A 15578-nucleotide genomic window follows, 5' to 3' on the forward strand; every position below is an offset into this window, starting at 1 on the left:
CTGGTGATCTATCTAATTTCTTTTCCAGTAGAAGTATGTATTAGAATGAGGTCGCCAAGCCATATAGTTATTTTGTATGTTTATGTTGTGTCACATGTATACACTTAAAGACAAAGTTAAAAAAAAATGACATCCTTTCATTTTTCGGGGTGCCCAAGTGTGCTTAAGATTTTAAGAATTTCTTTATTTCTGGCATTTCAGAGGGAAATTAAATCTTGAAAAGTGTTAGCTAGCTGCCATGTTATTTGACTATTTTACACTAGAAAGACTTTATAAGCTAATCGTGTGAAAAAGTGTATAAACATGTCTGTCAAGTCCATATGGATGTTGCAATACAGGCCCACAGGTAAATATCTTCTGTTTACAAAATGCATACTGGAATAGCATCCCTAAATCTTTGACTAGTTTATACCCCAGAAGCTTAAAAACAAAAAGGTACGGTAAATGCTTGCTTAAGATTCTCCCCCTTATTTTTAAACAGCCTTGCCACCCTGTTTTATGGGTTATTTAAGTGATGGCAGTGAAAAGACTTGAATAGGATGGCTTATAAAGGTGTGGATTATATTTTATGAATAATTCCCAGATGTGATGTTTTAGGTATATAGACCCCTCTACGGGAAGCTATATACAGAAACAACATGGATCATACAATTTTATCAGGACAATGCAAGTAGATTTCAGCAAGGTTGGTTCCAACTCATCTGTGATAAATGAGAAGATAAGGCAATCAGTGCACACCATGACACTCCGTGCAGCTAGTTAGGCACACTTCCGAACTATTCAGGTGTGCTCACAAAGCTTATGAGTCTTGCATGGGGGGTGTCTCAATATAAATACATCCTTCATGGTGGCCACTAGTAATGCAGGAATTGCCTCTTTATGACTTAACCCAGGTCACATATAAATAATAGATGTTAAGAGTTAGCTCTGGTACTGGGGCTGTGTTCCAGGCAGTGGATCTCGTTTGGGTCAAAAGAATTTATTTTCCCTTATTTTCTCGTATAGTTCCTCTGCTTGAAAAATGCCTGCAAAATTCCATCACACCTTTGCGGGGACCAGTTTGGGTCTCTAAGGGAGAAGGTTTCAGCCCCTCAGGAGCTAAGATGTACATCCAAGGAGTTCTTTTGGCCTTGTACCAACGATTAAAGTCCGCAAAGAAATATTATAAACAGGTGAGTCATCCCTCTTTAAAAACTGCTTTATTGCATGTTTTAAAATGTACTTGGTTGTATAGAGGCAATGATTGGCATCATGTCATAAAGGAACTGTGACATGTATTTCGTGAGCTCAGTGCCCGTTTGGGAGCCAAAATGCTTCTTCTGTATTCTCAAAGCCAACTATAATGGGGCTAATTGTATCTATCTTTTGCTGTGGGATGTTATATGTCTCATCTTTTCTTGCTGCATACTGTGCAAAGCGAAGGCAGCTCCTTATGTGGAAATTCTAAAGACAGTTACTTTAAGTAAGAAAATGAATAGCTCCTAAAGCATCTGAAGCTTTAAATGTTCACCCTTCTATTTTTTTTTCCAGTATGAAATTAGACTTGCTATTGTAGAAGATGGGCTAAAATATAACCAATCATATTCTGGGAAATGAAATTGTGAATTAACTTCATGTCAAGAGTAACTTATTTCATTTATACTTATTTAACTTGTATGTTTCCGGATCTGAAAGTATAAGAATAGAATTAATGTATTTGAATTTGTTTAAACTAGATTTTGTCCTTTAATTTCTAACTTTCTATTCCATAATTGTGAGACCGAAAGAGAAAGAGAAAGAGAGGGAGAGCGAGAGAGAGAGAGAGTCTGTATGTGATGGGGGAGAAGGGGGTATGTATGTGAAAACTTTGATATTTATGTTACTACTTATAGGGACTTTGATTTATCTTAAAGTAGAATTCATATTGTAAAGCAGAATGATTGATGCTGTTTATAAACTAAAAATGAAGTTGCCACAATTTTAGAATCCTCTTTACACTTGATCTTAAGAAGTTAAACATACACTTTACCACATTAAATAAGGGCTAGGTTTTACATTTCTAACTGGGAGTTTCCAGTTTAGAACAGGGCTCATTATCTCAGACCACAGGCTGCTGAAAAATGAATATTTTGAAAACATCATGCTATTATTCTCTGTATGCAGGGGGAGGGGAGGTGGGAATAGGATTCAGTCTCAGTGTTCACACAGCACCTCCTGCTGTCTGGTTAGGAAAAGAACAACTTGTATTGACTAGAAATTCTTGAACTAAGGTATCCAGAACTAGCAAGAAACATCTCCCCGTGAGAAACTTTCATTCTCAAAAAGTGGTTAGTTTCCAAGTTAATTATGTCAGTGTATCCAGAAATGGGATTATTATCATAGATAAGGCTATTTATAATAATAACTATGAAAAAATAAAAATCCAAACTTATTTTTAATATTCTTTATTAAGCTAATATCATATATAAAAACTGGTGTAAAACATATTTTTCTGTATTCAGATTAAGTTATTTTAACAGAAATATTTAACTTTTAGGATACAATGATATTATACTATGCATTATGACCAATTTAATTACAGTTATTTATTTGGTATTAAATGGCTTGATTCTACTAATTTGACAGTTTAAAATTATTTAATGTTAAGAAAACATGAGACGATTCTCCAGTGCAAGAAAAGCATTGTTTAAATCAAATCTTAAAAAATTTGAACAATTTAAATCAAATCTAAAAAAAAAGAAACATAAGTTTCATTTAAAGTGAGGGTGTTAGAGATAATAAATAACTCAGAAAGTAGTTGTGGAATGTTTGTTTTTTCTTCCATTGTTCTAAACATTTAAAAGTTTAAATAGGTATAAACAATTGTACTGGACTGAAAAGTTCCTTGTATTGTGAGAAGAAAATGCTTTAAGAATTACTGCTTTGGTTTAAAAATTTTCTTTATGACTCAAAATTGATGAGAAATACATCTTACTAAAAGAAATATTAAATGTAAATGTGAACAAAATTAACATTTTTAGCGTCTCTGAATGTCTGAGCATCTGATTGTCTATATCATCAGCATTATGACTTTCAACATTATACCAAATTTAGGAATATTTTAAGAATCTAGGCTCTTTGCCATTTCTAACTAAACCTTTTTATTTTGCTCACTTATAATAACTTAAAGTTTTTCACTCAACAGTTTTAATATGATACTTGGTTAAGTTTTATTTTAAAATACAAAATTGAAGAAAAAAAATAGAAATTTGCCTATTATGCATTTCCATGCAAATTCCTATTTCTTTTAGGTATGCCCAGTTATATGTATTCTTGAGCCTCTTTTCTTTTGTATTGTTATATCATGACAATTTAAAATTATCTGCAATGTTCATAAAAGTCACTGAAGTGGTACCATTATCGGGTCATCAGTGGTTAAGTGTTAAGCCTGGCAGTAGCTTTATTTGTGAGTAAGATTTCTTAGCAAATATTCCTCTTAGCATTAATGAACTTTATTTGAACTGCGTTTACTTCATTTGACCTTAGGGATAGCCTTTTCTGTTTAGTTTTATATAAGATTGTGTTTGGTAAAATGGAGATGGATGATAATTCCTATTTCCTTAACAAGCCTAAGCTTATAAATTATAGAATTATATGACCTCTTGATATCATTTCCATTTATTCCACTTCTGAGATCATATATAAAGACAACAACATTGTTTTACTAGGATTCTGTCAAAAGATTGTAGACTTTAAATTGATGATTTGGAATTCCCCAAGGAAATTTCTTTTAAATAAATTGTGATAACAGAGCTTTAAAAGAAGAGTCAGAACTACCGGTTTTATGTTTATGAACTTACTCACTTTTCAGTTTTTAACTTTAACTTGTCTATTACAAGCATGCAACAGAATTAAGCCCACTACATTAATATGGTCTTAAAAATATACTGATTCGTGTATATAAAATGAGATATTATATTTAGGGCAGCATAAAGTCACTTAGTCTTACATTTATCACATTTAGTTCCTTAAAAGTGGAAACATTTTAGAAATTGCTCAGAGCTAAGCAGAATCTATTTAATTGGTAATCTTTGAAGTCGTGTAAATGCTTTCCTATGAAATGCAGTTAACACTTTCAGCGACAGGGCCGTTCCATCTCATTAGCATTCTTGTTATGTGGTGGTGCTGATGGTGGGGTGTTGAAGTAGGAATGCCATTGTGTGGAGTTCCAGTGTTTGGGGACAAACACTGCTGTGGAGGGAACGTGTGAAAAGGCCACAGTCCTGTCAGTGAATGAGGAAGGCTGTGCTTTCTGTGTGCTTCAAGCAGGGAAGCTGTCATTCATAGGCCTAACACAGCTAAACAGAGGCCAAAACACAACCCTGCACTACCTTTTAAAATGATATTAGTGATTTTTAAACATGATCTTCTTTATTTATGATCCTCCATAGAGCTTTTAGTCGCTGTCAGTAAACAAAATATATGTCAGTCTGTTCAGCAACACTGTAGAGATCCGTAAAAGTCCATGGAGCTGTGCCAGGAGGCCATATAAATAATGATTTGGAGCGGCTGATCTTAAGTACGAACCTGATTTTTGAGAAATAGATATTTCTGGAAATGTCTTCCCCATTTTGATACTCTCTTGAATTTTTTTCCCCCAAGCAACAAAATTCCTGGAGACTTTTCCATAGTGAAGGCATAGCACTCTTCTTTTAAAATACAGTTTTTAAAAGAACTCATAAACACACAGTTTTGATCCTTTAAAGTGGTTCACAGTGTGGTTTAACAGTTGTTGTTGTTTGCGTAGTCATTTCTGAAATTCAGGGACACAAAGGAAATGAGTATCTAACTATAATATCTTAACAACCATCATCTTAATTATGAAGAAAGTCGTAGTCCCTGTGGTAGTTAAGACATGAAAAAATTTGAAGGAATGTTTAGTACTACTCCTAATTTTCAGCACTTTTGAAAGAAATGATCAACTTTGAAATTAAATTTTAGCTTGTTTGACAGCTTTAAAAAAATAAACAGAAAAATATCCTTAAATATTTTTTAAACTTTTGGGATATTTCTAAACTTTGGCAGTATATCAAAAAAAATGACAATTTCTATTTATGTCTGAAACTGCAGGGAAATGTTTTATTTCTGTAATTTTAATTTGAAAATAGGTACTTGGGCTATTTGTAATAGGTCATTACTTAATGAAGTTTGTTGAAAATTGTAATTTTCTACCTGAGTGATTTTTTGGGGTGTATATGGTCCTTTTTGTTTAGTAATTTAAGCAAGGTACTTTTTTGAATGCTATTATATTCTAATGTTCCATATTTGACCTGTTAGGTTTAAAAATCTCAAACACTAAGTTTCTATTTCAAAGATTAGGTTTCACTTTTTAAACTGGAACTGTACTGCAACTTTATTGTGTGGGCATATAATTAGATGAGGAAATGACCATCCAACATCAGCATGTATTGGTTTTGCAGTTTAAAACTGAAATGTATTTTATTATTACATTAGACTAACTTCTACCAAAGCACTTATAGTTTGTTAAAAGAATTCCTAAGTTAATATTGGTTCACTTTACCCACACTTTTCAATAAGTTTGGTACTTAGACATAAAAGCAATAATAATAATAATATAATTCTATTCAGAATAAATTCAGTTCAAAATGTGCTTGAATTACATTTAGTGCTGACAGAATTTGTTTATTGCAAAAAGTATCTTTAAGGAATCTAATATTTTAATTTCCCATAAAAGAAGTGTTGAGAGTTTGTCTTTTCAGATCTGTGTTGTAGGTCAATCAAAATCATTTATTGGTCCTAACATTATTGAAGGAAAAACTGTTTCTATTTCATTTTCTATATATGCTTTTTTCTTAGTATACCAGCTACTTTTTTTTTCTAGCTTTATTGAGAGATAATTGACATAACATTGTGTAAGTTCAAGGTATCCAATGTGATTATTTTATACACTTATGTATTGTGACATGATCACTGCAGTAGGATTAGTTAACACCTCTGTCACCTCACATAATTAACATTTTTTTTTTTTTGCGGTGAGAACATTCAAGATCTACTCTCTTAGCAACTTTTCAGTATATAATACAGTACTGTTAACTGTGGTCACTTGCTATACATCAGATCCCCATTTATCTATATATTAAAAATTGAGCTCTTTTCTTGATTTAGCCTTCCTGAAGCAATACCCAAAATATTCCAGTTTTGAACTTCTTGATGTCCTTTGAAACCTTGGAACAAAGTCTGTAATATATAAACATAATTTACTATTAAAAACATTAAAACAATGTTATAGATGTTTCAAGACGAAAACTACTACTGAAGGTTCTGATAGGTAATTTTTTAGAATATTAGGTAGTTTATAGATTTGAGTGATTGTTGATTTTTTTCCCCCCTAAAACCAAGCTGCATTCTAGTTACTTGAAGTATTTTAAGAACCTTAAACTTGTGTCTTTTTCTAAGTGTCATGCTTTGAGAAGGCCTAACATCAGTTAAATGAAGTGAAAATTGCATTCTTGTCTTGATAGAGATGAAAATGGATTTCTGGTCATGAAATAGATGTAGTTGTCACTTTTTAAAAAAGGTGTCAGCAGTTTGCTTCAGCGAGTAAGGTGCCAATTCAGTATGGCAGTAAACTTGTGATCTGAGCAATCAATAAAATGCTTCAATAACTTCTGCTTCATTACACTTATAATAAGAGGCTATAGATCCATGGCACATAAAATGTTGATAAAGAGAATATGTGGGGACCGACTGTGACGATTTTCTTGAAAGTACAGTAAGTGCAATATTGCCACCTAGAGTTTGTGCCTAGGTAATTATTGCAGAGAGGGAGAAAAAACTGACAATGGGATAAAAAAGAAATGATATTGAAATACTGTTTATTTTCCATCCTTTATCCATGACACATTTATCTTCATGGAACATTTCATTTGATTCACCATAAAACTGTTTAGGTCAGGAAAAAATGTTCAAATCTGTAGTTTTTTCTAATTTTCTTAGAATTACACTACCAAATGTTAAATATGTATTTGTGGCTCAAAATTGAATTTTTTTTTTTTAACCATGAAAACTCTATATTAAATAACTCACTTTGGAAAAAAATTAGACTTAAAGATTGTCCATTTTTACAAGATAATTCAATTATATAAAAACAACTTTATTGACATCTCAGTTGGATACCTTTCAATTAAAAATATTATCTTTTTTAATATTAAACACTCTTTCAAAAATTAAGAGCCAACTTAGTGAAAAGTGGAATTTAAAAATAACTATATAAGAAAATAGACTTTCCTGCTTACGTGAGTTTGAACGTTTTAATTAACTGGAAGTTCCATTTGTGGATTGTTTAAAATATGTCTTCATCTTTACATAAACACTTTAAAAAATACTAGTTATCTCTTTATTTTTCTTGATTAATTAAAAGATTATTTAATTTTATAATATTTTTTGAATGAGCTAATATGGAAAATACATTTTGAACCTAAGCATTACTGAGGTCTTTCTCCCTCTGAACTGGTGACTGAAAATGCCTATTGCATAATAGAAAAATTTTTTGAATCTGCATTTAAGTGTTTTATGATACTTAATATAAAGCAAACTTAATATAGGTATTGATGACTTAATAAGGAAAGTTAATCTGGAAAGGTTATTATTTTTATTCTCCCATTTATTTTTCAATTTGTATAGATAACTTTTATAAGTTTGTAGACCTTGGCCTTCACATTTCCATAAGAAAAATAATTTGGCATTAATATATTAGTAATGCATTTTTCTAATATTATACTATTTAGGTATTTTCTGTTCTCGTACATCTATGTGTGAATGACTTCTATAATTGTAAAACATGGAAATGATTGTAACATTAATTTATTTTCCTTTTCTGATCAAAGTTTTATCCTCAAACATCCTAATATTATCTTATCTCAACTTACATTTAACTTAAGACAACTCTTTAGATGAAGAGCTCTTATTTTGAGATTTTAATCGTACTGAGTAGAAAATGTTGCATCTTAAAACCTCTAAATAAGTATAGAATTTTTCTGGTAAAGTAAGTGAAAGTAGACCTGACAAATTTTCTTTTAAATTACTCAACCACCTACAGGTATTATTGCCTATGACTCTTTTGAAATGAGAATAAATTTTACAGAGTTACAGCAGCAAAGTGAAAGAGTGTGTTTGATAGATTCCCTGAACAGTTTCAACACCCACAGGTATTATTTGTAAGAAAACAATCATGCGGAGTCTTCAGCTGGTTAGAGAGGGCACAGCATTCTATCTTCACCTGACATCCTATCTGTTCCGTCAACATCCTGGGCCCCCTGCCTGCCGCCCCCTCCTCGCAAAACAATAATGCTCCCTGAGAGGTTTGTGTGAATGGACAAGAATATGAATTTTTTTTTTTTTCCCTTGAAGAGCTAAAACAGTATTGAAGGCATATTCTTAGGGGAGGAAAAACAACTGTCTTGAGTATTGACTAGTATTTTCTATTCTAATTGATCAATGTTGTGAGTAATTGATAGTTAAAGTCTTTGATTATTAAGTCTGACTACTGACTGATGAAAGGGAGACTATTAAATGTAAACATTTTGGAAATAGTTGCTTTATTTTATTAAGAGAAATGTGGTTTTCTCTCACCTGTTTTTAATAGCATAGCTTGAATAAACGTCAATCATAACAACATATTGCTGATTTTCAAATAATATAATTCATTATTTGCTTATATTTTATGTATGTAACAGCAGATGGAAATGAGTATAACATTAATTTACTACTCTCTTCCATCAAATTTTCTCATTAACGATGTCAGAAAAACAATTTTACATAATTTCCTAAAAAATAATTAGCATCCTGTTACATTTAAGATTTCAAGTTCCTAAACAGAGCCAATCATGCATGGAAAAAGAATAGGGCAAGAGTCCATTCATCAGCACTCAGTATATGCCACTGGGAAGTAAATGTTGAAAGTATCAGAGAACAGAGTGATAGCATAAATAAAAGGCACTAGAAAGGTCCTAGTCTCCAGGCTTGGCAAGCCACAGGTGAGTTATATCTTCTAAAGCCATACTGCCCAATACACTATCCCCATGAGGTTTCACAATTTAAATTAATTTTAAGTAAATAAAATAAAAAATTAAATACAATTTAAAAATCCTGATTATACTTCTGACCCTGGATTCCACATTCTATGACTAACAGAAAAACAAAGGATCTTTTATCATGATCTGGTTTTAATTCAGCGTTGGGTAGATAAGGTAACCTAGTCTTCACAAAACAAGATAAATTGTCTCACACACACACACACACACACACACACACACACACACACACACACACATACACACACAAACACACACACACCCCTAGGGCACAGTGTATTCACCATCCAACCACCAGATGGACACCTTTAGGGGTTGCAGTGTCTCTCAGGATCCCTATCAGTAAACTATATAGCGAGGTGTCCTTAAGGACTATCATTCTGGCAGTCACTGAATTAATCTTGTCTTGTTTGGTGCAAAAAGATTCCCTTTCCTCCTCCCCAAAAAATAGAGAGGCAAAGAAGACAGAGTCAAATGATAAAGTGTTGAATACTCCTTAGGAGCTCAGTCTGTGTGTTAGCCAGTGTTGAAGATACAGGAGAACTATCCCAGACCTTGCCCTTAGGAAGCTTACATTCTTGTTCTGGAGATAAAACATACCCACATGAAACTATTAGGAAATATGCTTGTAAGTATATAATTAAGTGCTAAAAAATATGGTATAGATTCTATGTTATACGTGAACTTAAATAAAAGAAAGGTAAAAAGTAGAATAAAAGCATTTTAAAGCTGAAATGAACTTTGGAGGCCATCTAGTACAGTCCTCTCATCTTATAGATAATAATAAGAGTAACAGCATTAATAATACTTACCTCATTGTGTTGTTGTGAGAATTAAATAGTTAATGTATATAAAACTCTTAACATAGTACCTAGGGCATAGTAAGTGGCCAGTATGTGTTAGCTATCCTCATGCATCATCATCTTTATTATTAATTTTTTCTGCTTTACTGAGGTATAACTGACAAATAAAATTATAAGATCTTTAAAGTCTACATTGTGTTGATTTGACATATATATATTGTGAAAGAATTCTCACCATCTAGTTAACGTGTATATCACCTTGTATATATATATGTGTATATATATATATATATATATATATATATATGTGTGTGTGTATATATATATATATGTATATTTATATGTATGTGAGAACATTTAAGTTCAACTCTTTGAGCAAATTTCAATTACATAATACAGTGTTATCAGCTATAGTCACCATGTTTTACATTAGATCCTCAGACCTTATTCATCTTATAGCCGGAAGTTTGTACTCTTACCAGCCTCTCCCTATTTTCCCTACCCCCAGCCCCTGGCACCCACTTTTCCATTCTTTGTTTCTATGAGTTTGACTTTTTAGGTTCAGCATATAAGTGATACCTTTATTATTAATGTTGTAGATAAGGCAATTTAGGTAGAGTTGTAATGGGACTAGAGCCCCACCATTGCTATTAGAGTAGGTAAGGTATGCTTCAATAACTGAAATATGGGGAGGTTTTAAAAAGAGACTCATACAGGCAATGGCATGAAGTTGGAAGTAAGATATTATTTTCAAATAGGTTATACTTGGTACAAAAAAGGTTATTGGTGGCCTTTGAAAGATGATGAAAGCTTAGAGTGAATAGGGTTAAAGAAAGAACTGATGTTGAAGAAATAGGGCAGTGGGTATAGATATGACTTCTCAGACGTTGAGGTTGATCCATATTTTTTTGAGGCTCACAGTATATTAAATAATTTAAAAATGTCAAAACAAGATTTTAAAACCATTGGATGTATTTTACATGACTACACTTAAAATTAACTCTATCAACAACTCCTCCCTCATAAGACATAATTGTTCTATTTTTTGTATTACAAGATTCATAAAAATATTAATTCATAATCCATATAGGTAGCTTGGTCTGGTGATGGGACAAAAGTTTTATAACAGCTGTCTCTTTGGTTGACTCTGTCACTGTATCTCTTTGACTGTATGTATAACTTTATTAGGAGGTAAGGGAAAAGGCTAAATTTGTGGCCTGTTTTGAGTATAAGACTGAGGACAGAAGCCTTCCTCAGCCTCAGGATTGAAGCATCTGAGATCTTGGAATGGTTGAGGACTGTAGATGGGGAATGAAAGTCACTTAGTTTGTAAACCATACGCTAGAGTTTACTTTAGGAAGGAGATACATGTTTAAAGAAAGCAAATTCACACACACTCTAGACAAGGTATGGAAAAAAGTATTTAAAAATTTTTGTCTAAATCTGATTTGACCTTTCACACAAGGTACCACTCATGGTAGTCGGGGAAAGGTAAAAACTAAATTTGGTTGAGGCCAGATAATTTAACTAATTCTTCTAGATAACACCCAGCCTTTTGGCTAAAGGGGCTCAGATACTCATATTTCTGCCCTTCTGTGTTCCTTCCCAGAAGGGTTTATTGGGGGAGGGGCGGTTAAGTCACAACTGGTGGTGTTTCTCTGCAGGTACACATAGACCAAAAAGGGGTAGTTTTAAGGAATGACTGACTAGATGCTCAACTTTCATATGTACTTTGTACTAAAATTTTCCTCCCTGAGAATGTGCCTGCAGCAGAGGTCCATGCCACTTCTCCTTTCCCATCTTCCATCATCCTTAGGCAAAGCACACCTCTCCCTTATCCTGAATCTACTCTGGTGCTTCATCCCGGAGTGTAAAAACCTCCAGGCTATCAAACAGTGGGACAATTTGATATGTTGGTGCCATAAACTTCTTGTAGGGCTCTGAACCGTTCCTTGTTATAAAAGTGTTTCTGTTAAAGTAGAAATGGGATAGAAATATATGAAGTTGATGAGAAAAAAGAACAGGTAACCTTCTGATTGTTAAAGAAGAGCTTTCCCATATAGTTTTATTATTATTTTTAATATCTTTATTGGAGTATAATTTCTTCACAATGTTGTGCTAGTTTCCGCTGCACAGCAAAGTGAATCAGCCATATGCATTCATATATCCCCATATCCCCTCCCTCTTGCATCTCCATCCCACCTTCCCTATCCCACCCCTCTAGGTGGTCACAAAGCACCGAGTTGATCTCCCTGTGCTATGCAGCTGCTGCCCACTAGCTATCTATTTTACATTTGGTAGTGTGTATATGTCAATGCTACTCTCTCACTTCGTCCCAGCTTACCCTTCCCCCTCCCCGTGTCCTCAAGTCCATTCTCTACGTCTGTGTCTTTATTCCTGTCCTGCTCCTAGGTTCATCAGAACCATTTTCTTTTTTTAGATTCCATATATATGTGTTAGCATACGGTATTTGTTTTTCTCTTTCTGCCTTACTTCACTATGTATGACAGACTCTAGGTCCATCCACCTCACTACAAATAACTCAATTTCGTTTCTTTCCATGGCTGAATAATATTCCATTGTATATATGTACCACATCTTCTTTATCCATTCATCTGTTGATGGACACTCAGGTTGCTTCCATGACCTGGCTATTGTAAATAGTGCTGCAATGAACATTGGGGTGCATGTGTCTTTTTGAATTATGGTTTTCTCAGGGTATATGCCCAGTAGTGGGATTGCTGGGTCATATGGTAGTTCTATTTTTAGTTTTTTAAGGAATCGCCATACTGTTCTCCATAGTGGCTGTATCAATTTACATTCCCACCAACAGTGCAAGAGCACTTTCCTCCACACCCTCTCCAGCATTTATTGTTTGTAGATTTTTTGATGATGGCCATTCTGACCAGTGTGAGGTGACACCTCATTGTAGTTTTGATTTGGATTTCTCTAATGATTAGTGATGTTGAGCATCCTTTCATGTGTTTGTTGGCAATCTGTATATCTTCTTTGGAGAAATGTCTATTTAGGTCTTCTGCCCATTTTTGGATTAGGTTGTTTGGTTTTTTGATATTGAGCTGCATGAGTTACTTGTATATTTTGGAGATTAATCCTTTGTCAGTTGCTTCGTTTGCAAATATTTTCTCCCATTCTGAGGGTTGTCTTTTCATCTTGTTTATGGTTTCCTTTGCTGTGCAAAAGCTTTTAAGTTTCATTAGGTCCCATTTGTTTATTTTTGTTTTTAGTTCCATTTCTCTAGGAAGTGGGTCAGAAAGGATCTTTTGTGATTTATGTCATAGAATGTTCTGCCTATATTTCCCTCTAAGAGTTTTATAGTGTCTGGCCTTACATTTAGGTCTTTAATCTATTTTGAGTTTATTTTTTGTGTATGGTATTAGGAAGTGTTCTAATTTCATTCTTTCACATGTAGCTATCCAGTTTTCCCAGCACCACTTACTGAGAGGCTTTCTTTTCTCCATTGTATATTCTTGCCTCCTTTATCAAAGATAAGGTGACCATATGTGCATGCGTTTATCTCTGGGCTTTCTATCATGTTCCATTGATCTTTATTTCTGTTTTTGTGCCAGTACCACCATATTGTCTTGATTACTGTAGCTTTGTAGTATAGTCTGAAGTCAGGAAGCTTGATTCCTTCAGCTCTGTTTTTCTTTCTCAAGATTGCTTTGGCTATTCGGGGTCTTTTGTGTTTCCATACAAATTGTGAAATTTGTTCTAGTTCTGTGAAAAATGCCATTGGTAATTTGATAGGGATTGCACTGAGTCTGTAGATGGCTTTGGGTAGTATAGTCATTTTCACAATGTTGATACTTCCAATCCAAGGACATGGTATATCTCTCCATCTGTTTGTATCATCTTTAATTTCTTTCATCAGTGTCTTACAGTTTTCTGCATACAGGTTTTTTGTCTCCTTAGGTAGGTTTATTCCTAGGTATTTTATTCTTTTTGTTGCAATGGTAAATGGGAGTGTTTCCTTAATTTCTCTTTCAGAGTTTTCATCATAAGTATATAGGAATGCAAGAGATTTCTCTACATTAATTTTGTATCCTACTACTCTACCAAATTCATTGATTAGCTCTAGTAGTTTTCTGGTGGCATCTTTAGGATTCTCTATGTATAGTATCATGTCATCTGCAAACAGTGACACTTCTTTTCCGATTTGGATTCCTTTTATTTCATTTTTGTCCGTGATTGCTGTGGCTACAACTTCCAAAAGTATGTTGAATAATAATGATCAGAGTGGGCAATCTTCTCTTGTTCCTGATCTTAGAGGAAATGGTTTCAGTTTTTCACCGTTGAGAACGATGTTTGCTGTGGGTTTGTCATATATGGCCTTTATTATGTTGAGGTAGGTTCCCTCTATGCCTGCTTTCTGGAGAGTTTTTATCATAAATGGATGTTGAATTTTGTCAAAAGCTTTTTCTGCATCTATTGAGATTATCATATGGTTTTTATCCTTCAATTTGTCAATATGGTGTATCACATTGATTGATTTGTGTATATTGAAGAATCCTTGCATTACTGGGATAAACCCCACTTGATCATGGTGTATGATCCTTTTAATGTGCTGTTGGATTCTGTTTGCTAGTATTTTGTTGAGAATTTTTGCATCTATGTTCATCAGTGATACTGGCCTGTAGTTTTCTTTTTTTGTGACATCTTTGTCTTGTTTTGGTATCAGGGTGATGGTGGCTTGTAGAATGAGTTTGGGAGTGTTCCTCTCTCTGCTATATTTTGGAAGAGTTTGAGAAGGATAGGTATTAGCTCTTTTGTAAATGTTTGATAGAATTTGCCTGTGAATCCATCTGGTTCTGGGCTTTTGTTTGTTGGAAGAATTCTAATCACAGTTTCAATTTCAGTGCTTGTGATTGGTCTGTTTATATTTTCTATTTCTTCCTGGTTCAGTCTCAGAAGGTTGTGCTCTTCTAAGAATTTGTCCATTTCTTCCAGGTTGTCCATTTTATTGGCATATAGTTGCTTGTAGTAATCGCTCATGATCCTTTGTATTTCTGCAGTGTCAGTTGTTACTTCTCCTTTTTCATTTCTAATTCTATTGATTTGACTCTTCCTTTTTTTCTTGATGAGTCTGGCTAATGGTTTATCAATTTTGTTTATCTTCTCAAAGAGCCAGCTTTTAGTTTTATTGATCTTTGCTATTGTTTCCTTCCTTTCTTTTTCATTTATTTCTGATCTGATCTTTATGATTTCTTTCCTCTGCTAACTTTGGGGGTTTTTTGTTCTTCTTTCTCTAATGGCGTTAGTGTATGGTTATGTTGTTTATTTAAGATATTTCTTGTTTCTTGAGGTAGGATTATATTGCTATAAAATTCCCTCCTAGAACTGCTTTTGCTGCAACCTGTAGGTTTTGGGTCATTGTGTTTTCATTGTCATTTGTTTCTAGGTATTTTCTGATTTCCTCTTTGATTTCTTCAGTGATTTCTTGGTTATTTAGTAGCGTATTGTTTAGCCTCTATGTGTTTGTATTTTTTACAGTTTTTTTCCTGTAACTGATACTAGTCTCATATCATTGTGGTCAGAAAAGATACTTGATACAATTTCAATTTTCTTAAATTTACCAAGGCTTGATTTGTGACCCAAGATGTGGTCTATCCTGGAGAATGTTCCATGAGCACTTGAGAAGAAAGTGTATTATGTTGTTTTTGGATGGAATGTCCTATAAATATCA

The 15578-nt window shown here is 33.5% G+C and overlaps 1 protein-coding gene across 14 annotated transcripts in view; it reads left to right on the top strand.

Annotated features, from left to right (window-relative positions):
* Positions 1-15578, top strand: part of DCDC1 (doublecortin domain containing 1) — a 471890-nt gene that overhangs the window by 108327 nt on the left and 347985 nt on the right. For all 14 annotated transcript variants that reach the window (XR_014231897.1, XR_014231898.1, XM_082343681.1 and 11 more), the window contains exon 8: positions 1006-1172. Coding sequence is in view for 12 of the 14 variants with exons in the window: in XM_082343681.1 (XP_082199807.1) it covers positions 1006-1172 (167 nt within the window). In the remaining 2 variants the exon portion in view is untranslated. The remainder of the gene's footprint in view (positions 1-1005; positions 1173-15578) is intronic.

The sequence above is a fragment of the Balaenoptera borealis genome (genome assembly GCF_965194805.1).
Source record: "Balaenoptera borealis genome assembly, chromosome: 11".
NCBI lineage: Eukaryota > Metazoa > Chordata > Mammalia > Artiodactyla > Balaenopteridae > Balaenoptera > Balaenoptera borealis.